Source organism: Carcharhinus amblyrhynchos, chromosome 5 (assembly GCF_965287045.1).
Source record: "Carcharhinus amblyrhynchos chromosome 5, sCarAmb.v2.hapA, whole genome shotgun sequence".
Taxonomy (NCBI): domain Eukaryota; kingdom Metazoa; phylum Chordata; class Chondrichthyes; order Carcharhiniformes; family Carcharhinidae; genus Carcharhinus; species Carcharhinus amblyrhynchos.
The window spans coordinates 13788793-13806620 of record NC_137328.1 but is presented as its reverse complement, the minus strand read 5'-3'; the positions used below and the strand labels follow the sequence as shown (position 1 = coordinate 13806620).

The following is a 17828-nucleotide window of genomic DNA, read 5'->3' as shown; positions in this document are numbered from 1 at the left end:
TCAACTTAATGCAAGGTAAGTCCATTCAAAAGTCTGACAGCAGTAGGGAAGAAGCTGTTCTTGAGTCGGTTGGTACATGACCTCAGGTTTTTGTATCTTTCTCCCAATGGAAGAAGGTGGAAGAGAGAATGCCCAGGGTGCCTGGTGTCCTTAATTATATGCTGGTTGCTTTTCTGAGGCAGCAGTAAGTGCAGACAGAGTCAATGCATGGGAGGCTGGTTTGCATGATGGACTGGCTACGTTTGCGATCTTCTGTAGTTCCTTGTGGTTTTGGGCAGAGCAAGAGCCATGCCAAGCCGGGAGACAACCAGAAAGAGTGCCTTCTATGATGCATCTGTAAAAGCTGGTGAGAATTGTAAGGGTTGGATTTTGTGGGTGTCATGGTCACTCTGCACCCTTTCTCCTGGCTAAAAGGTCACTGGGGATCCTAGTGGATTTCCCACACTCTGAGAGTCGGTAAGTGCTGGTTCTGCACTTGCAGCACGCGATTAATACTGAAATGAGGCCCAACTCAGAAAATGACTTCGACATCTCAACAGTAAAGCACAAGTACCTCTCTCATCATGCACCCAAAATAAGCCCAGGGCAAAAAAATGTCATTATTATTGCAAATGAGAACTGCGGGACTACCACTTAGATGTATATACTTTATACTTATTATGATAACATTCTATTAGCCATTGTGGTGATCTTTGGCCTGAAAGCAGTACAATAAGGAAACTTTGCAATCTTTTTGCATGTTGGTGGAATCAGTAATTGGTTATAAGTATGTTTAAAAGAGGACTTTTAACAGTTGCCGCCTATTGTAAATAAATCAATGGTAACTTTTTTCAATAATAAATATTGGCCCATGTGACCTGGTGATCCTTGACCTGGAACGAGTACTAGCAGGAAGGCAATTAACATGTGAAACCATGTGGCCAAGCGTAAGGGCCAATTCCTGCTCCCAATTCTTCTGCTCTTGTCAGAGCAGCAGACAAATGAAAGTTGCAGCAGGTGAAGAACTGAGAAGGCACATTTCCAAGGAACTGTGTGCCTAATGCAGTTAAAAACTACAGAAAGCAGAAGAGAGTTAGAGTAGAGATTTACAATTCAGTGGCTATGCTTCCGTTTTGCCAGTGCTGACCAGACTGTTTAACGGTATTTAATAAAGGAGTCAGGCAAAGGAGGCTCTGAGGAATTTGTGTCATCAAGATTGTCATGAGCCTAATGACAGAAGTTCTACAGGAGTATTCCATTCAGATGATGTCCTCTCTCGCCAGGAATACGGCAGTCAGTGAATGCATCAATAAATTGAATAGGACAATGAGAGTTACTGTGTGCCAGAGGCCAAGTTAGAGAACTTTGAAACTGCACATGATGCCACATTTCTGAGTGAAGTGAAGTGATGTGGCTGCTTTTAGTTGTGTAAGACATATCTTTGGTGCCTCGACTCTAAAGTGAAATTTACCTTTTATATTTCAAGTATGATTTGCATGTTGATTCATGTAATTTGTACTTGTTCCAATTCGTGTTAGAGGTAAAGGTTACAACAACTGAAATCATGTCAGTAATTTCTCCATTATGTGGAGATGCTGGCGTTGGACCGGGGTGGGCACTGTAAGAAGTCTCACAGCACCAGGTTAAAGCCCAACAGATTTATTTGGAACCGTGAGCTTTTGGAGTGCTGCTCCTTCTCACCTATACACTCACCTGATGAAGGAGTAGCGCTTCGAAAACTCAGGATTTCAAATAAACCTGTTGGACTTTAACCTGGTGTTGTGAAACTTCTTATGGTGATTTCTCTATTTGAGAATTGTTTAGTAAATTTGGTTATTTAAGATTTCTCCACAGAGATTGAAATACTATGTTTGATTGCCTTCTGTATCTGTGAGCTAGAATTTAATAACTCATTGACTTCTCATCTCCACATATCCACCCTCATAATGCATCCCTCTTCAGGTTGGACTTCCTTACAGTATGAACTATCTAATATTTTCCTTGTCTGGCCTTCAAACAAATGTTAATTCCTTTCACGATTCACTATCAATTCCAAATTTGGATGTATTTCCACTGTCAGTGACACGCTAGACTGGTTCGGGAAGAAAGGGGATTGAAAATAACATGACCCCATTGGGTAGGATGTCACAAGGTCATCAAGTGTACAATCGATATCCTGCACTTGTTTGAAGTCTTGAGCATACGCTAAGGCTTCATTTGAAGCAATTTATTTAAAGTGGCGTCTCGGCTTTTTGGCTAAGATGCAAATGAGATCAAGCCTTGGAGGAGGTGCAATGCCTGCTCCAATCATGTTGGATCATGTAGATCAAGCCTAAGACAGGAAGTGAAAGCCCTTGTCTTGTCAGCTTGGATCTGGAATGGCTCACTTGCTGAGACTCTGAATTGGATTATGATTGGATTGAATTGGATATATAAACAAAAAAAATGTATATATTTTAATTTTTCACATTGACAATGGAGCCATCTGTAAGCAAAATCTATTCCTGCCCTAGCTGGAATTTTCTTCAAAAGCTTATTTTGACAATTCTTCAGCTCTCATGTTGAGGCAGATATTAAAGTGCATCTGATTAAATAACGCAATGAGACAAACAGCGGCTTCCTGCTGGCTGGGAGAGAAAATTGATCAGCCGCAAAATAAATTGTGATGGTAACCTTATGGATGTTAGTAAAATCCAAGCGGTAATTCTCAAACTGTCAATCTGACTGGGCTCTGATTCTGCACACTTTTCTTCCAAAATCAAACTCTGTTCGAGAATAATTGCTATAAAGAGTAGCAAATCTTGGCTCCTTTGTTTTAAAGAATGTTTATGTTTCCATTTTATACAAAATCTTAAATAGTGCATTCATGATTCTACACAGGCAAACCGCTGGATAAGAAACATGGAAACTAAAAATGGTTTGAAGATAATTAAGCTAACAGACTCTGGCTTCTTACGCACATTAGAGAATGCTATTCGGCTTGGCATGCCAATACTGTTAGAAGAGGTAAATATATTGTGCTCGGTGGTTTTAATCTCACTCAAATAAGTAACTCTGCACTAGAGCATTATTCAAGTACAACACACATTTGGTCTATTGTACTTCAGATTTCACCCATCAAACATGCCACTTCGCTGTAGAGGCAAAACAACATTAAGAAGTCAAGTGCTCACTTTTGCACAGAGCTATGGATGTAATGGAGGAGGTCTTGAGCATCCCTGCGTCCAAGCTAGAAGTCCCAGGTCTAAGTCCCTTCCCAGGCCTTCATAATTTTGCTAAACAGGATTAGTGTCAGCCTGAAAACTGCCTTCAGCATAACAATGGATGGCAGTAAGAGTGGGAGATACTCTTGGTCTGTCATGCTTGATGCGGAGTGGCACCCCTCGAGCTATTAGCCTCTGCTGACAGGCTAGTGACCTGTTTCAGGTTAAAAACTAGCTATGGAAACAGATGGACATCCGCCTTACGCACCAGAATTGCTGTCTCCAAGATAAAGCAGTGAGCCTCTGCTACTTAACTCTCTCTCCCTGCTGCCACCTGCACTCATCTATTGCCACCTCCCACCCCACCCAATGCCTAATCCGTCTCATTGATGTCCTGATCGACTCTCCTTCCATTTGCCAGATAGATTATTATCCAGTCTCCTGATCAATTGTTTTCTAATTACTAGCTTGTTCCTCCCTCTATTTTTCTTCCCTCCCTCTCAGTTACATCCCTCTTCTCCCAATTCCTCCTGATTATTTATTCTCCCCCTTCAACAAACCTAATTAAGGACCATTGTTGTCAAAACAGAAGACAGAAATGCGAGTTCGATAGCTGCCTGGTTGCACTCCTGGAATGTTATTAATGAAGCCTAAGGTGTAATATTGAGCACATCTTGCAATTACTCGTTCCGCACATTCAGTCCACATGGCAAGCCAGCACAAACAATTTATTGGGCCCAGGAATCACATGATCAAATATGCAAATATACTTGACAAAAAAAGACAGAAAATCTATGATTTCCAAATCAAGAATGTATTGGAACACCTTCACTCAGTGCTAACCCTTGACCGTCAATTCTTTGTGAGGAGCCAGTATCTCTGTTCTATTCTTGGACAATATAATGCCAGATTATGTAACAATAGAGGTCACTCATTTAGAGTTTTCACATAAGAAGGTCAGATTTGCAAAAACTGAAGGTCAATAAAAACCTTAGATTTATCATGTAATGAAAAACCAGTGGCCACCCTTTAGTAGCCCGCTTTCATGTTATGGTTTGTGGCATAATAGCCCCATTGCTTTGCGACTGCCCAACTTCGCATGGGACATCAGTAATATAACAGTAAAAGTGATACACTTGTATCCATTTTATATTCATCATGCTGCATTTCTATGCAGTATTTTATCTTTACACTTTTTGATCAGCTGAAACAAAAATGAATCACACCACCTTCCTATTCCACCTTCTCTTGTTGCTAGTATTGTCGCAAGACCCCTCCAGCCATATATTTTCCACCTGACCTTGGTATACACCTTCAATCCAGTTAATGTTGCCTCCTGTCTTGTTACTTACTCTGGACCTTAAAGAAGGCAAAAGATAGAAATGGGTAAAGTGGTAAAGAGACATATCTGGGTTATGCAAGAGCATTGGAGACATCAATTAAGGAAAGGAGAAAGAAGGGAAGATTGAGACACTTCATAGATCATAGAATCACTACAATGCAGAAGGAGGGCATTCAGCCCATCCCCACAGCCCCACATATTTACCCTGCTAGTCCCCCTGATATTAACAGGCAATTTAGCATGGTCAATCAACCTAATCTAAACATATTTAGAGAGTGAAAGGAAACCAGAGACCCGGAGGAAACCCACGCAGCAGCAAGGAGAACGTGCAAACTCCACACAGACAGTGACCTGAGGCCAAAATTGAACTCAGGTCCCTGGCACTGACAGGTAGCAGTGCTGACCATTGCGTCACAATGCTGCCCCGAGGCAAAGAAATACTGAAGTAATTAGAAGAGATATGCAATATTCTGTATGTGAGGAATATTTCATGAGAATAGCCACAACATTACACGTGTGGCCACAATGTCAGATCACATTGTGCCAATTTTACATCCATTTCAGGCCAGAAGTTGATCTAAATTATTGAATAGTTCTACTGATAAAATAAGGTATCCTCTGACTCACTGAGAGCAACATTTCTCTGTATGTGCTCCTTCTGTGCTTTTCCACCATCACACTAAAACAACAATCATTTGTTATGCTGACTTAATGTTTTCTTTTGAAATTATAGCTGAGGGAGAGCTTGGATCCATCCTTGGAACCGATTCTTCTCAATCAGACGTTTATCAGCGGTGGCAGATTACTCATGCGGTTGGGAGACACAGACCTCGATTACGACAAAAACTTCAAATTCTACATGACAACCAAAATGTCCAATCCACACTATCTACCGGAGGTATTTCAGATTTTTTTTCAACTTGCTTCATTCCCCCCACTCTCTCTTTTACTTCAGGCATTCACAAAGTTGTTACATTATGATTGAAAGTATAATTTTAAGCATTTGTAGGCCTCTGGATTTTTACCCCATTGCCAACTCTTCAAGGTGTATTGATAGTTCTTTACGCTGAAAAGACATCGGACAGCTGACCCTGATTGTGCCCACATCAACCACCTACAAGCTTTCCAAAAAGGGTGGTCAATAGCAGGAGTCCTGTTAGCTTGATTGCAAAGGCATTAATCAAAACTAATAAGAAACAAATAATAGTGAATTGCGCATGACATCTGAATAAAAAGGCCAAGTTCATTGTACTTATGCAATGATCTCCTCTGAGGCTAACTTGTGAAGTTTGTAGAGCTTCAACTTGTGGTGCTGTGTCCTGAATCATTTTCTCTAGTTTTGTCCTGGAAAAAATATACTGTATGAGAAAATTGAATTTAATCCCACACCTCCAAAAGGTAATTTACCATTTTGTGTGTGCACGTGTATTCCTTCGCAAGCTTTTGGAATAACTGGGGCGATTTCACAATCGAGACCTCCTAGGGGGATGTGACCATTACAGATTACATCACTGGTGCAGTACCATGATTTTCTGTCCATTAAATTGAACAGACAAATGATCATGAGTCTGTGATGTTCAAATTATGTTTCGAGAGAACCTTGGATTGTGAATTCACTTCTATTGAGTGTTGACTACAATGTTCGATGAGGTTGCTTTGCCGGAAGCGGTGATTTTCTTGCCATGTATGATTACTTATAATTAATATCACTTATTGTAAATCTGCTTTTATCACACAAAAATCACTTTCTGGCTTTCTATGTAAACCATAGAATCCCTACAATGCAGAAAGAGGCTATTTGGCCCATTGAGTCTGCAATGATCACAATCTCTCCCAGGCCCTTTCCCCATAACCGCACATATTTACTCTGCCAGTCCCCTGACACTAAGGGGCAATTTAGCATGGCCAATTCACTTAACCTGCACATCTTTGGGCTGTGAGATGAAACCAGAGCACCCGGAGGGAAACTCACACAGACACTGGAAGAATGTGCAAACTCCACACTGACATCTATTAGACATTATTCTGCTTCATAAACTCAAGAAATACATATCAGAAATTAGCACGGCAAAATGTGAATTATAATTTTCTGAAGTGAAGGAAATGAAAAACTTCCATGACGGCGGAAACTTCTGGCCCGGCAGCAGCAGGAAGATTGGCTGGCAAGGGAACTTAATGTGGCCTGAGGCCAGTAACTAGTTCCCTGCTGGTAGGATGAACTTTAGCAATTATGTTCTTATGTTCTTTAAACGTGGGTCAAGCTTCTTGCCAGACAATGTCAGGCATTAGCAAATCATACAGGTCACCTTGCCAGAATTAAGTTCCCTCACCAAGTTATGTTCCCTGTCAGCGAGAAATAGGAAAGTTCAGTTTTATTATCGTACATAAGTGTCATGCAACTTGCAAGGTAGACCTCTTCCATGTTTCATCGTGAGTTGCCAGTGCATTGTCCTCTTTAGGAAGTGTCCATAAATGCTGCTCAAGAATGGGTAGTGGCACAGCAAGTTGTGTGGAGTGACCAGAGAAGGCAGGCTAGCGGGAAGTGTGGAGTAGTGGCTGGGCGAAGGCAGAAAGGATTATATCAGCTGTCTGGGTGCCCTCTGGATCTCCAACCTCATGTGGTAACAGCAGAGACAGTGACTTTCCCCACCACAATATTCACCATGCTCCACATGGTTGCAGAAGTAATGAGCTGGCCAGCACACGTGACCGGCCATTCCCCAACAGAAATCACTCCGATTTCTGCTCCCACAACCAAACCTGGCCTCTAGAATGGAAGATTTGAGCCCATGTGTTTAACATATGTTCTTATATTTTACAATTCATCATATCCTCATTTTCCTTCAGGTATGTATCAAGGTTACCATTATCAACTTCACTGTGACCAAATCTGGCTTGGAAGATCAGGTGCTAAGGTAAGGCTTCTTGTGTTTTTTTGGTGACCCAACACTCTTCTATCTTACAGATATATTTCCATCATTGGAATCCCACTTGAATCATTTTATTGGAATTTACTTTGCAGTAATCAGTAGCTGGCTGACTGAGTTCACAGTGAAGTATTCACTGGAATATAAAATCCATAGTATGTTGTAAGAACAAAGTAATATTTGAGGCTGATGGGATATTTTTCAGAACAGCTTATTTGACTGTGAGTTGTGTTTGTCCTTTCAGGACTTCTGATGAATTTTAGCTGCAAAGGTGCAAAAATTGATTACAATAAGAAGGTGAATTATGAAAGCAGATTTCATTGTATGAAGCTATTTAGTGTGCTCTGCTAAGAAACATTACCTGATAAAATATGAATTAGTTCATATTCCAATACAGCTGTGTAAAGTATCAATGTAATTTGCTCATATTTTGAATAGCTAAATAATGGCCACTTAAGGGCCATATCCTGCTTGGCTGAAATTCTGAAGCCCTCAGGATGAGTCAAGGGAAGGAGTATAAGTCAACAGATGATCCTTTTTAGGTCTCAGGTGGAAAAGAGGGTGTAATAGAAGACACTTTCATTTCTGTCCCCCTTTTTGAAATCAAGCAAACCCTGACCAAGATCTAGGCCACCTATTTGCTCCCTCCCCACCTGGGCTTCAAAACATGAGCTCCATCAGGTCTCCCACGAGGTCTTCCTTCCTTCTCCCTCCCGTCCTCTGGCACTTTGAGTGGTGAGACTACTTGTACTCTTAGGAACCACCACCACTCCAGTTGACACCATTCCAGAACCAGGCAATCAGGTTGTCTGACGGCTCTGAGGCAGTGCTTCTGCCTGAGTGAATGTCAAGAGACCGACCTCAAGCTGATCAACACTCCTCAGAGCATTACATAACTGCATCCCTGATCGTTAGGGATACATTCCCCACTAACTTCCCTGGGGTGGGAAAAATGCTCTTCCGGCAAATTCTGCCGATAATGTTAATGACCCCCTAAGGCTCAATTTCAGGTCAGCCTTGAGCAATGGTAACATTAAACACTGCTTACATAATGCTGATTGTAGATCAAAAACAAAGGGCAAAAGTCCCTGTACAGTACTTACAAAATTGTTGTGATCCGATACATCTTTGAAAGCTGTAGGATTCAAAGCAGGGGAAATGCATTTAGTTGTCATAGTTATTAGTTTCTCCAACTTAATTGTATAACGTTAAGAATATTTCCCTTTGTTAGAAGATTAGCATGCTCGTAATAGGATTTCATTTTGAAAATTGCTGAATCTGAAATGGCAGGTTGTACAAAGTCAGGCTTTGTAATCACTCCCTATTTCTGCCATAATATTTCCCTGTGGTCTGGTCTGATGAATATAGTTTGTGGCATTCTTTCAATTGCTTTATACTACATGCCAGTGGATTGTCTGGTTCCATGAGATCATGACCAAACTGTGATACTGAGGGCACTGCCAAGTCAGTTCTGTGTTTCTCAGGGAGTACCTTATGGAACGTGACAAGTGTGGTTAGAGGAACACATGTTCAGGGGCTCCTTGTTCTGAAGTGAAGACTTTGTCCTTAAATTTCTCAGTTAATAAAACATCAAATTAATTTTAATGTACAGTTCAGCCATATTTGTATGGTCCAGAGAGCTGTGATTCAATCAACTCAGTATGGGCGACATGGTAGCACAGTGGTGGGCGGCATGGTAGCACAGTGGTTAGCACTGCTGCTTCACAGCTCCAGGGTCCTGGGTTTGATTCCTGGCTTGGGTCACTGTCTGTGTGGAGTTTGCACTTTCTCCTCGTGTCTGCGTGGGTTTCCTCTGGGTACTCCGGTTTCCTCCCACAGTCCAAAGATGTGCGGGTTAGGTTGATTGGCCATGCTAAGAAATTGCCCCTTAGTATCCAGGGATGCATAGGTTAGAGGGATTAGTGGGTATAATATGTAGGAATATGGGGGTAGGGCCTGGGTGGGATTGTGTTCGGTGCAGACTCGATGGGCCGAAGGGCCTCTTTCTGCACTGTAGGGTTCAATGTTCTGTGTTAACTCACTAAAAAAATGAAAAATAATGTTGAGGGTTATGAATTTAGCCCTGTTACTGTGGTTACACTTCACAAACAAGCTAGTCTGTTTTATTTAGAGAGCTCTGTGTTGCAAAGATAGAATGCTGCTGTTCAGTTGTGATGGTATGATTCTTTACAGTGATGTCGTGAGAATTGAAAAACCTGAGCTTGAGGAACAAAGAAATCAGTTGATTGTTCAAATCAACGCAGACAAAAATCAACTGAAAGACATTGAAGACAGAATCTTGAAGCTGCTTTTTACTTCAGAAGGCAATATTTTGGATAATGAAGAATTAATAAACACTCTTCAACAATCAAAGGTAATTTGACATATGAGAGATATTGGGCAGGACGGCAAAATTCCGCCCACCATGGGGATGGTAGCGGGTAGGACAGGGACCATGCAAAGGTCCCTTGAACTTGGGTGGGAATTTGTGGTCTTGGGGTGAGTGTAGCCAAAAAATCCCACTTATTTTGTTTGCCAATGAAAAATGTTCAACAGCAACCCTTAAAGTGAAAGAGAAAATTGGGCAATTCCTAAAAATATTGAGTTCCTGGATCTCAGTTATGCCAATTCACTCTTCCAGTGATTCATGCTCACAGTGAGAGTCTTACATTGCTTCCTTCACCTCATACACATGTGTCTCTTTCAGCTTAAGCAATCCCTATTATTGAATTCCCCTTCCTGAAAATTGTTGTTTTCCACTGTTAACCTGCACCAAGGAAAATGAGAGTTTTGAGTGTCATGGGGATGATTGGCTCTTCAAGGAAGCGAATGAATCTCTCATGACTCTATTTATCTATCAGTTCATTTCAAAAGAGATAGAATGCCAGGAGATTTGGGTTTAAAATGAATTAAGTCAGAATTACATCGGCTGGGAAAAAAACAACTCTCACCCCAGACTAATCTTCAATTTGATTTATTATTGTCACATGTATTGGGATACAGGGAAAAGAATTTTTTAAGTTTATTTATGAGTGCCACAAGTAGGCTTACATTCACATTGCAATGAAGTTACAGTGAAAATCCCCCAGGCACCATACTCCAGTGCCTGTTTGGGTACACTGAGGGAGAATTTAGCATGGGCACTTCACCTAACTAACACATCTTTCAGACTGTGGGAGGAAACCGGACCACCCGAAGGAAACTCACACAGACACAGGGAGAATGTGCAGACTCTGCACAGACAATGACCCAAGCCGGGAATCCAAACCTGGTCCCTGGTGCTGTGGAGCAGCAGTGCTAACCACTGTACAGACAAAGCATACCAAGAGTACATAGGGTTGAAGGAAAGGAGACAATATACACAATTTAATGGACTCCAGGTCCAGAACAGGACTGGAGCTGTGGCTCAAATCATCCAGGTAAGGTTATGAGTATGGAACGATGTTTAAAATTAAAGATCAGTATAAAAGCAAAGTGTTGGAGAAGCTGTAGATCTAAAGTAAAAGCAGAAATTCCTGTATTTGCTCAGCAGATCTAGAAGCTTTGACGGAGGGAGTCAAAGCTAACGGTTCAGGTCGATGGATAGAATATTTGTTTCTACCTTTGTTTCTTTGTGCTGCATCTAAGATTAATGTTGACCCTTCAATCAGTATAATTTTAGGGCAGGCTAGCTTCTTTGTGGGGGTGAGGGGGTTGGGGGGGTGGGGGAAGTGGATGCTTCTGTATTGGAACACTCAATGAATGTAAAAAGTGGCAGCGCCTTAGGAATGCCACCCTGCATCATCTAAAAACATTTATGCTGGACAAACATGCTCTGACTTGTCTAATGGGAAAATTCTGGAGCAGTGACCTGATGAAATGAGTCACCCCTATAATACAAGCACAGGTGGAAGAAAATCCCCCTTAATGCATAAGAAGGACCATATATACAAGAATATTTTAGCCTCAATCATGGACATATTTCTTCTCCCTAACCAGTGGATGTTTTGCTTTGCATTTCTGCCCAGCAAAATATGCCAGGACATCTATAATTGATGGACCAGAGATACAACATAAGGCCAGTATAATAGAAGCATTGGTGCAAGTTGGGAGAAGAGTCATTAAAGGAATCATAAGGCAGCTTTGATGGGAGATACAATACGCTGTCAATTGGAAGGAACTTTATGAATCTGGTCCTGCCCGAGGGGAACTACACCCACCGGAAGCATAAATCAAAAACTGTGAAATTGACAACAGCATTGATTTATTAATCTGAAAACTGTAAGCTAATTTTCGGATGTGTAGTGCTGGCAGGTATTCCCCACCAGGAATATTGAAGCATTCAGAGTAGAAGAAGACCATTCAACTTTCTCTGGGATTCAATTAGATGATGATTAATTAAATCACTAGCAGCATGGGCTCAGAAAATGATCTCTTCACTTTTCAGCGACACCGGAAAAAAGCAATGTAGTTTAAATTATTATGCCTTATTATTCCTTAAAATTAATTGAATTTTGCTTTTATATAGGTTACCTCAGGTGATATCAAAGTCCGCTTAGAGGAAGCTGAAGCCACAGAACAGAAAATTAATTCTGCTCGTGAAAAATATCGTCCTGTGGCTACTCGTGGAAGTGTTATGTACTTTGTTGTCGCTAGCTTGGCTGAAATAGACCCAATGTACCAATTTTCTTTAAAATACTTCAAACAGGTTTGACACTTCTTTTGTTATTCAATATGCACAAAATACATTGTAATCTCTCCAGCCCAGAAAAGTTAGCAGCTTTCAATCAAAAGGGAATGACAATGACATCAAGATTCCTGGCTTGAGACAAGGCAAAGTCAAGTCTCCTACTTCTGACAACTAAATATTCATAACAAACAAAACAATCACTTTAGTCAGTAAAATATTCTACGGAACACTAAATTATTTGTCTCCAATCACTTCAATAGTGCCAACATCTGAGCAGTGTTTACCAGATCTAATGGCCCTGTGATGCTCCTTGTTGTTATCTCATTTTGTTACTTTAGAACAAAAGGATCTATGGAATTATCATTGTCAATTATTCCTGCATTTATGTACCAGATTGGTTGCATTGGGCATGGCAGTGCCCCCCACCCTCTGCCCTGCAACCACCCACCTTCCCACAGAGTTTTTCTCCCCCCCCCTCCCCCACCCCTGGTGTTTTGTGTCCAGTACAAACAGCCCCCCGCCCCTCCTCCTCTCCCTCCCTCTCCTGGGTCCCTCTCTTCATTGAACCAGGGTTGATCGCTCGATCTGATGTTAGTTGTAGAGTGAGAGGTAAGTTGGGCTGTGGTACCTGCTTTGAAATAAATGTCAAATGTATACACAGGCTGCAATTGTAAGGAATTACTGTTTAGTGCTCAATCTTTTCTTTTGATAGCTCTTTAATCAAACCATTGAAACATCCGACAAGACCTATAACCTGCAGAAGCGTCTGAAGATTCTGTTGAGTACAACGCTATTTGCCGTGTACACCAATGTTTCCCGAGGTCTCTTCGAACAACACAAACTTGTTTATAGTTTCTTGCTCTGTACTGAGATTCTGCGTCAGAATGAAAACATCTCAGATACTGAGTGGAACTACTTCCTCAGGGGAGCTGTAGCCTTAGATGAGGTATGTTTCAGCTTCATAAACCCAAGTAGAAAACAAATTGTATAATTTGAAATGTTGACCTGTATAAACATTCTGTCAAAGCATTATCTTAATTATTTATTGACATTTGATCAGTTATTACAGTGCAGTTATTTTCTTCATTACTATTTTCATTATTCAATTTAACGCTAAGAATGAGCTCTTTATTCTTTTGCTAACTTTACCAATAACATAAACATGAGTAAAGAGTACAGAAATGTAATTAAAAGATATAAGGAAATTTGTCAATGTTCCCTAACTCTACACAAATGGATTAACAAACTTTAATGGAATGAGAACATCAAAAAAAATCTGATTTAAGGTCTACCTTGAAAATTTTACACGGGGAAAGTCATAAATGGATAGTCAACTCCAGATTAGTTAGTGAATTTAATACCAGGCAAGATTATGAAACATCACTGAAGTATGTACAAAAGATTGGAAATAGAGATGTAATGGTATCATACAATATAGTTTTGAGTGAAATGGTTAAGACAGCAGAAGAGCATAAAAAGTGAAAAGTCAATAAAAGTTACCATGGGCAACATGGTGGCACAAGTGGCATGGTGACTCAGTGGTTAGCACTGCTGCCTCACAGCACCTGATACCTGGGTTTGGTTCCAGCCATGGGTTACTGTGTGGAGTTTGCACATTCTCCCTGTGTCTGCATGGGTTTCCTCTGGGTGTTCTGGTTTCCTCCCACAGTCCAAAGATGTACAGGTTAGGTAGATTGGCCATGCTAAGTTGTCCCAAGATGTGAATGTTAGGTGGATTAGAATGCTGCTAGAGAATCAAAGATTTTGCTGATGGGTATCATTCTGTGAGTACGATTACATTAGAATGTTTCTTGACAAGTTGTATGACAGCTCTTCCCAGTTTTGCAGAGATGTCCATGTGTAAGGGTGACATGGTGGCATAGTGGTTCAAACTGCTATCTTACAGTGCCAGGGTTCATTTCCACCCTCAGGTGAGTATCTATGTGAAGTTTGCACATTCTCCCCGTGTCTGCATAAGTTTTCTCTGGGTGCTCCAGTTTCCTCCCACAGTCTGAAGATGTGCAGGTTAGGTAGATTGGCCATGCTAAATTGCCCTTTAGTGTTAGGGGGTTAGTGAGGTAAATGTGTGTGCTTACGGGGATGGAACCTGGGTGGGATTGTTGACGGTGCAGACTCGGTGGGCCAAGTGACCTCCTTCTGCACTGTCAGGATTCTATGTTAATGAGAATGTCTTGAAGGGCCAACTGGGAATTTTGTACCTTTGTCACATCCTGGTTCAATGTGTATATCGCACAGCCAAGAATGATCTGTTTGTTTTATTTTGCTGATGAAGAAATTGATTTGAGCTTGCCTGAAGCATGACTTCTCTTTTTCTCAGGCTTAAGATAGCCTGCAGTTGCTTTCTCTTCATGCGCTAATATATAATATTCCAATTCAGATAGTTTTGTGTGTTTACTATACCAAATACCTTGATGTTATTGAATTTAGGAGCTTCACATAATCAATTTTCTTACAAAAGTGACTGGTGTGGTTATGCCCATCATTTTGAAGGAGATTTGAAGCTTTTGCAGACAGTTGTTAAATCCAATGATCAAGTGACTGCAAGAAGAGGCACTGTTAATCATGTACGTCCTCATCTTTTCAAGGACATCATATAGAAAAATCCCAGTTTGTAAGTCATAAAGGATTATGTTCCTTAAGAAAATCAGTGTGAAACCATTGAAAGAAAATTAACTTCTCTGATCTTTGTGAGGAGGCAGTGGCATAGTGGTATTGTCACTGGATGAGTAACCCAGAGATCCAGGCAATTCTCTTGGAACCCAAGTTTGATCCCCACCAAGGCAGACGGTCAAATCTGAATTGAATCAAAATTTGGAACTAAAAGTCTAGTGATGCCCAAGAAACATCATCGATTGTCGTAAAAACCTATCTGGTTCACTAATACCCTTTAGGGAAGGAAACCTGCCATTGTTACCTGGGTTGGCTTACATGTGACTCCAGACCCCAGCAATGTGTTGACTCTTAAATACCCTCAAGAATGGCAATAAATGCCAGACACCCACATCCCATGAATGAATGAATATGAAAAAACCCTATCATCCTGTTATTTCGATTGACATTAAATACCATCCAATGTTTCAATTCAACACCTCCAAACAATATGCTGAATAATATAGCTTCAAGCAATGTTAGAGAGCATCATGCTTCGTGATCAAATAACTTGCTGACATAGAGAAGGGTTTTCTGCGCCCTCATGGCAAGTTTCGTGACTGCAGAGGTGTTTTCTGATCCCACTGCTGTCAACAGGGTTTCCCATTATATACACCCCTGCCACTGGGAAACCCACGGTGGGGATTTGCTGTTGGTCACCAGAGGATCCCACCGGCAAGAATGGCTGGAAAATTCCAGCCAAAGTCTAGGTTCACCTGTGGCCACTTAGACAAGATAGCAGTTGTGTGGCCCTTTGAATAAAAAGCACAATGAACCACCCCCTTTTTTTCATATTGTTTATCTGTGGGATATGGCTGTCACTAGCTGACCAGCATTAATTGCCTATCCCTAGACCAAAGGCAATTGCTATGGCTCTGGAGTCACATGTAGGCCAGACCAGGTGAGGATGGTAGATTTCCTTCCCTAAAGGACATTAGTGAACCAGGTGGGTTTTTCCGACAGTTGACAATTGTCATCAGTAGATTCATATTTCCAGATGTTTTCTATTGAATTCAAATTCCACCATCTGCCATGGAGGGATTTGAACCTGGATGCCCCGAACATTAGCTGAGTTTCTGGATTAATAGTCTAATGATAATGCCACTGAGCCACCGCCTCCCCAACTTCAGATAGGAAAGAGGAAAAGCTGGAAAGCAGATGGCAAGGACTGTACCCTAGCAGCACTTGAACAGATTTTCAATGTCATTCTTCACTGACATGTAAATACACAAAACAGATTCTCAGCAAAGGATTGTATAATTGAAATGGCTAATATGATGCTGAAGTCTAGTTTTTCATTTATCTAGGAGCTTCCTCCAAAACCTCAAATTGATTGGTTGAGAACTGCAGTGTGGCATACATGCTGCAACCTTGAAGACCATCTGCCATGCTTCAAGGGGATTACAAAGGAAATTATTGCAACCCACATAAAGATCAAATTAGGTAAGTCTCAAATGCATTAATTTTAATTTCCAACAAGATTTTTTTTATCACATTCCTCCCAATGTCAATTGCCGACTGTCATCAGAGACCCCACATTTAACCTTCGCTTCGAGGTAGGAATTTAAACCCTGGTGTCGTGTTTCTGACTGTCCACTGTGGCTTTTTCAGCCACTTGTAATATACTAAAGCTATGTCAGAGCTTACAGGTTGTGGATCCTGTTATTCAGGGATTACATCACCCAACTTTTGCTGGTCTTTCCTGCCTTTACGATCCTAGTACACTCGTCCAGGTACCCATTTGCCTGGAGCCTTGGCACTTTCTCTGGAAGTGCCAAGTTACTTAATCACTATCTGGTGCTGCAGTGTTGGCAAGTCCCAGGATTTAATGTCATTGTGTATCATGGTTTTGACACTTAGCATAACAAGCTCGCAATCTCCTGGTTCTTCACACAGGCAGGATCATCTGCTCTCACTGATGGCACACCCCTGCTGAGTTTTTTGGCAGTGTGGGGTGGAATCAATGGGAAATCCCATTGATTGACCAGAAAATCCCATCACCGGCTGATGGCACACCGCTGCCTGCCACCTTCCCACTGTTGTGGGAAACCCAGAGAGTTCTGGCAAATGCTTTTACTACCACTGTTTCAGTCATATTTTGGTTTTGTTTTTCATTATTTGACTTTGAACCCTTTATTCATCATATCATCCTACTTCGGAAGTGGGAGATTGAGAAGCATTCCAGAGCATTCATAGCACAAATGCTTAGTCAGCAGGTGAATCATAGAATACCTACAGGGCAGAAAGAGGCCATTCAACCCGTCAAGCCTGCACTGATAACAATCCCACCCAGGCCCTATCCCCGTAACCTCACATATTTAGTCTACTAACCATTGGCAATTTAGCGTGGCTAATTTGCACATTTTTGGACTGTGAGAGGAAAGCAGAGCACCCGGAGGGACCCCACTCAGGCACGGGGAGAATGTGCAAGCTCCATACAGACAGTGATCCGAGGCTGGAATCGAATCTAAGTCCCTGGCACTGTGAGGTAGCAGTGCTAACTGCTGTGCCACCGTGCTACCCCTGTAATGAAGGAAACATGAAGAGTTCCTGATCAAAGTGCAAGGCCTGAAGTTTTGATAACTTTTGTCAACCATTCTTTCAGGACGTCTTGACCTTGACGTCAACCCATCACGATGGGAAGGATATGTGACAGATTTGCCACCATTTTCACCAAAACCACCGGACGCTGAAGCCGAGGAAAAAGAATATGTTATAACTGGCCACTGGAATGAACGGCTGACCTTGTTTCAGAAACTTATCTTAGTTAAAGCTTTTATGGAAGAAAAGGTATGTTATTAATTTCATGTGTTTGTGTAATCGTATCTGAACAGGGTTTAGTTGTGACCCAGTGAATTCTTGAAATCCTTTGTTCAAAGACAATAGGCTGAATTTTAGCTTCCAATAGTGGTTGGGTAAAATATTAGAAAGCAATGTTGGGACAGCATGATGCCACTGAGGGAATTAGGGACTGTGAGGCAAATCAGCAGCCCACTCCATGGAGGGACCACTAAATTGAGGATTTTGCTGGTATTTTG

At 41.4% G+C, this 17828-nt stretch overlaps 1 protein-coding gene across 1 annotated transcript in view; it reads left to right on the top strand.

Annotated features, from left to right (window-relative positions):
• The window catches only part of dnah6 (dynein, axonemal, heavy chain 6), a 300004-nt gene that overhangs the window by 208331 nt on the left and 73845 nt on the right, over positions 1 to 17828 (top strand). The window contains exons 56-63 of the mRNA XM_080188484.1: positions 2860 to 2985; positions 5258 to 5422; positions 7372 to 7439; positions 9645 to 9825; positions 11959 to 12138; positions 12833 to 13066; positions 16098 to 16233; positions 17396 to 17580. Coding sequence (XP_080044610.1) covers positions 2860 to 2985; positions 5258 to 5422; positions 7372 to 7439; positions 9645 to 9825; positions 11959 to 12138; positions 12833 to 13066; positions 16098 to 16233; positions 17396 to 17580 — 1275 coding nt within the window. The remainder of the gene's footprint in view (positions 1 to 2859; positions 2986 to 5257; positions 5423 to 7371; positions 7440 to 9644; positions 9826 to 11958; positions 12139 to 12832; positions 13067 to 16097; positions 16234 to 17395; positions 17581 to 17828) is intronic.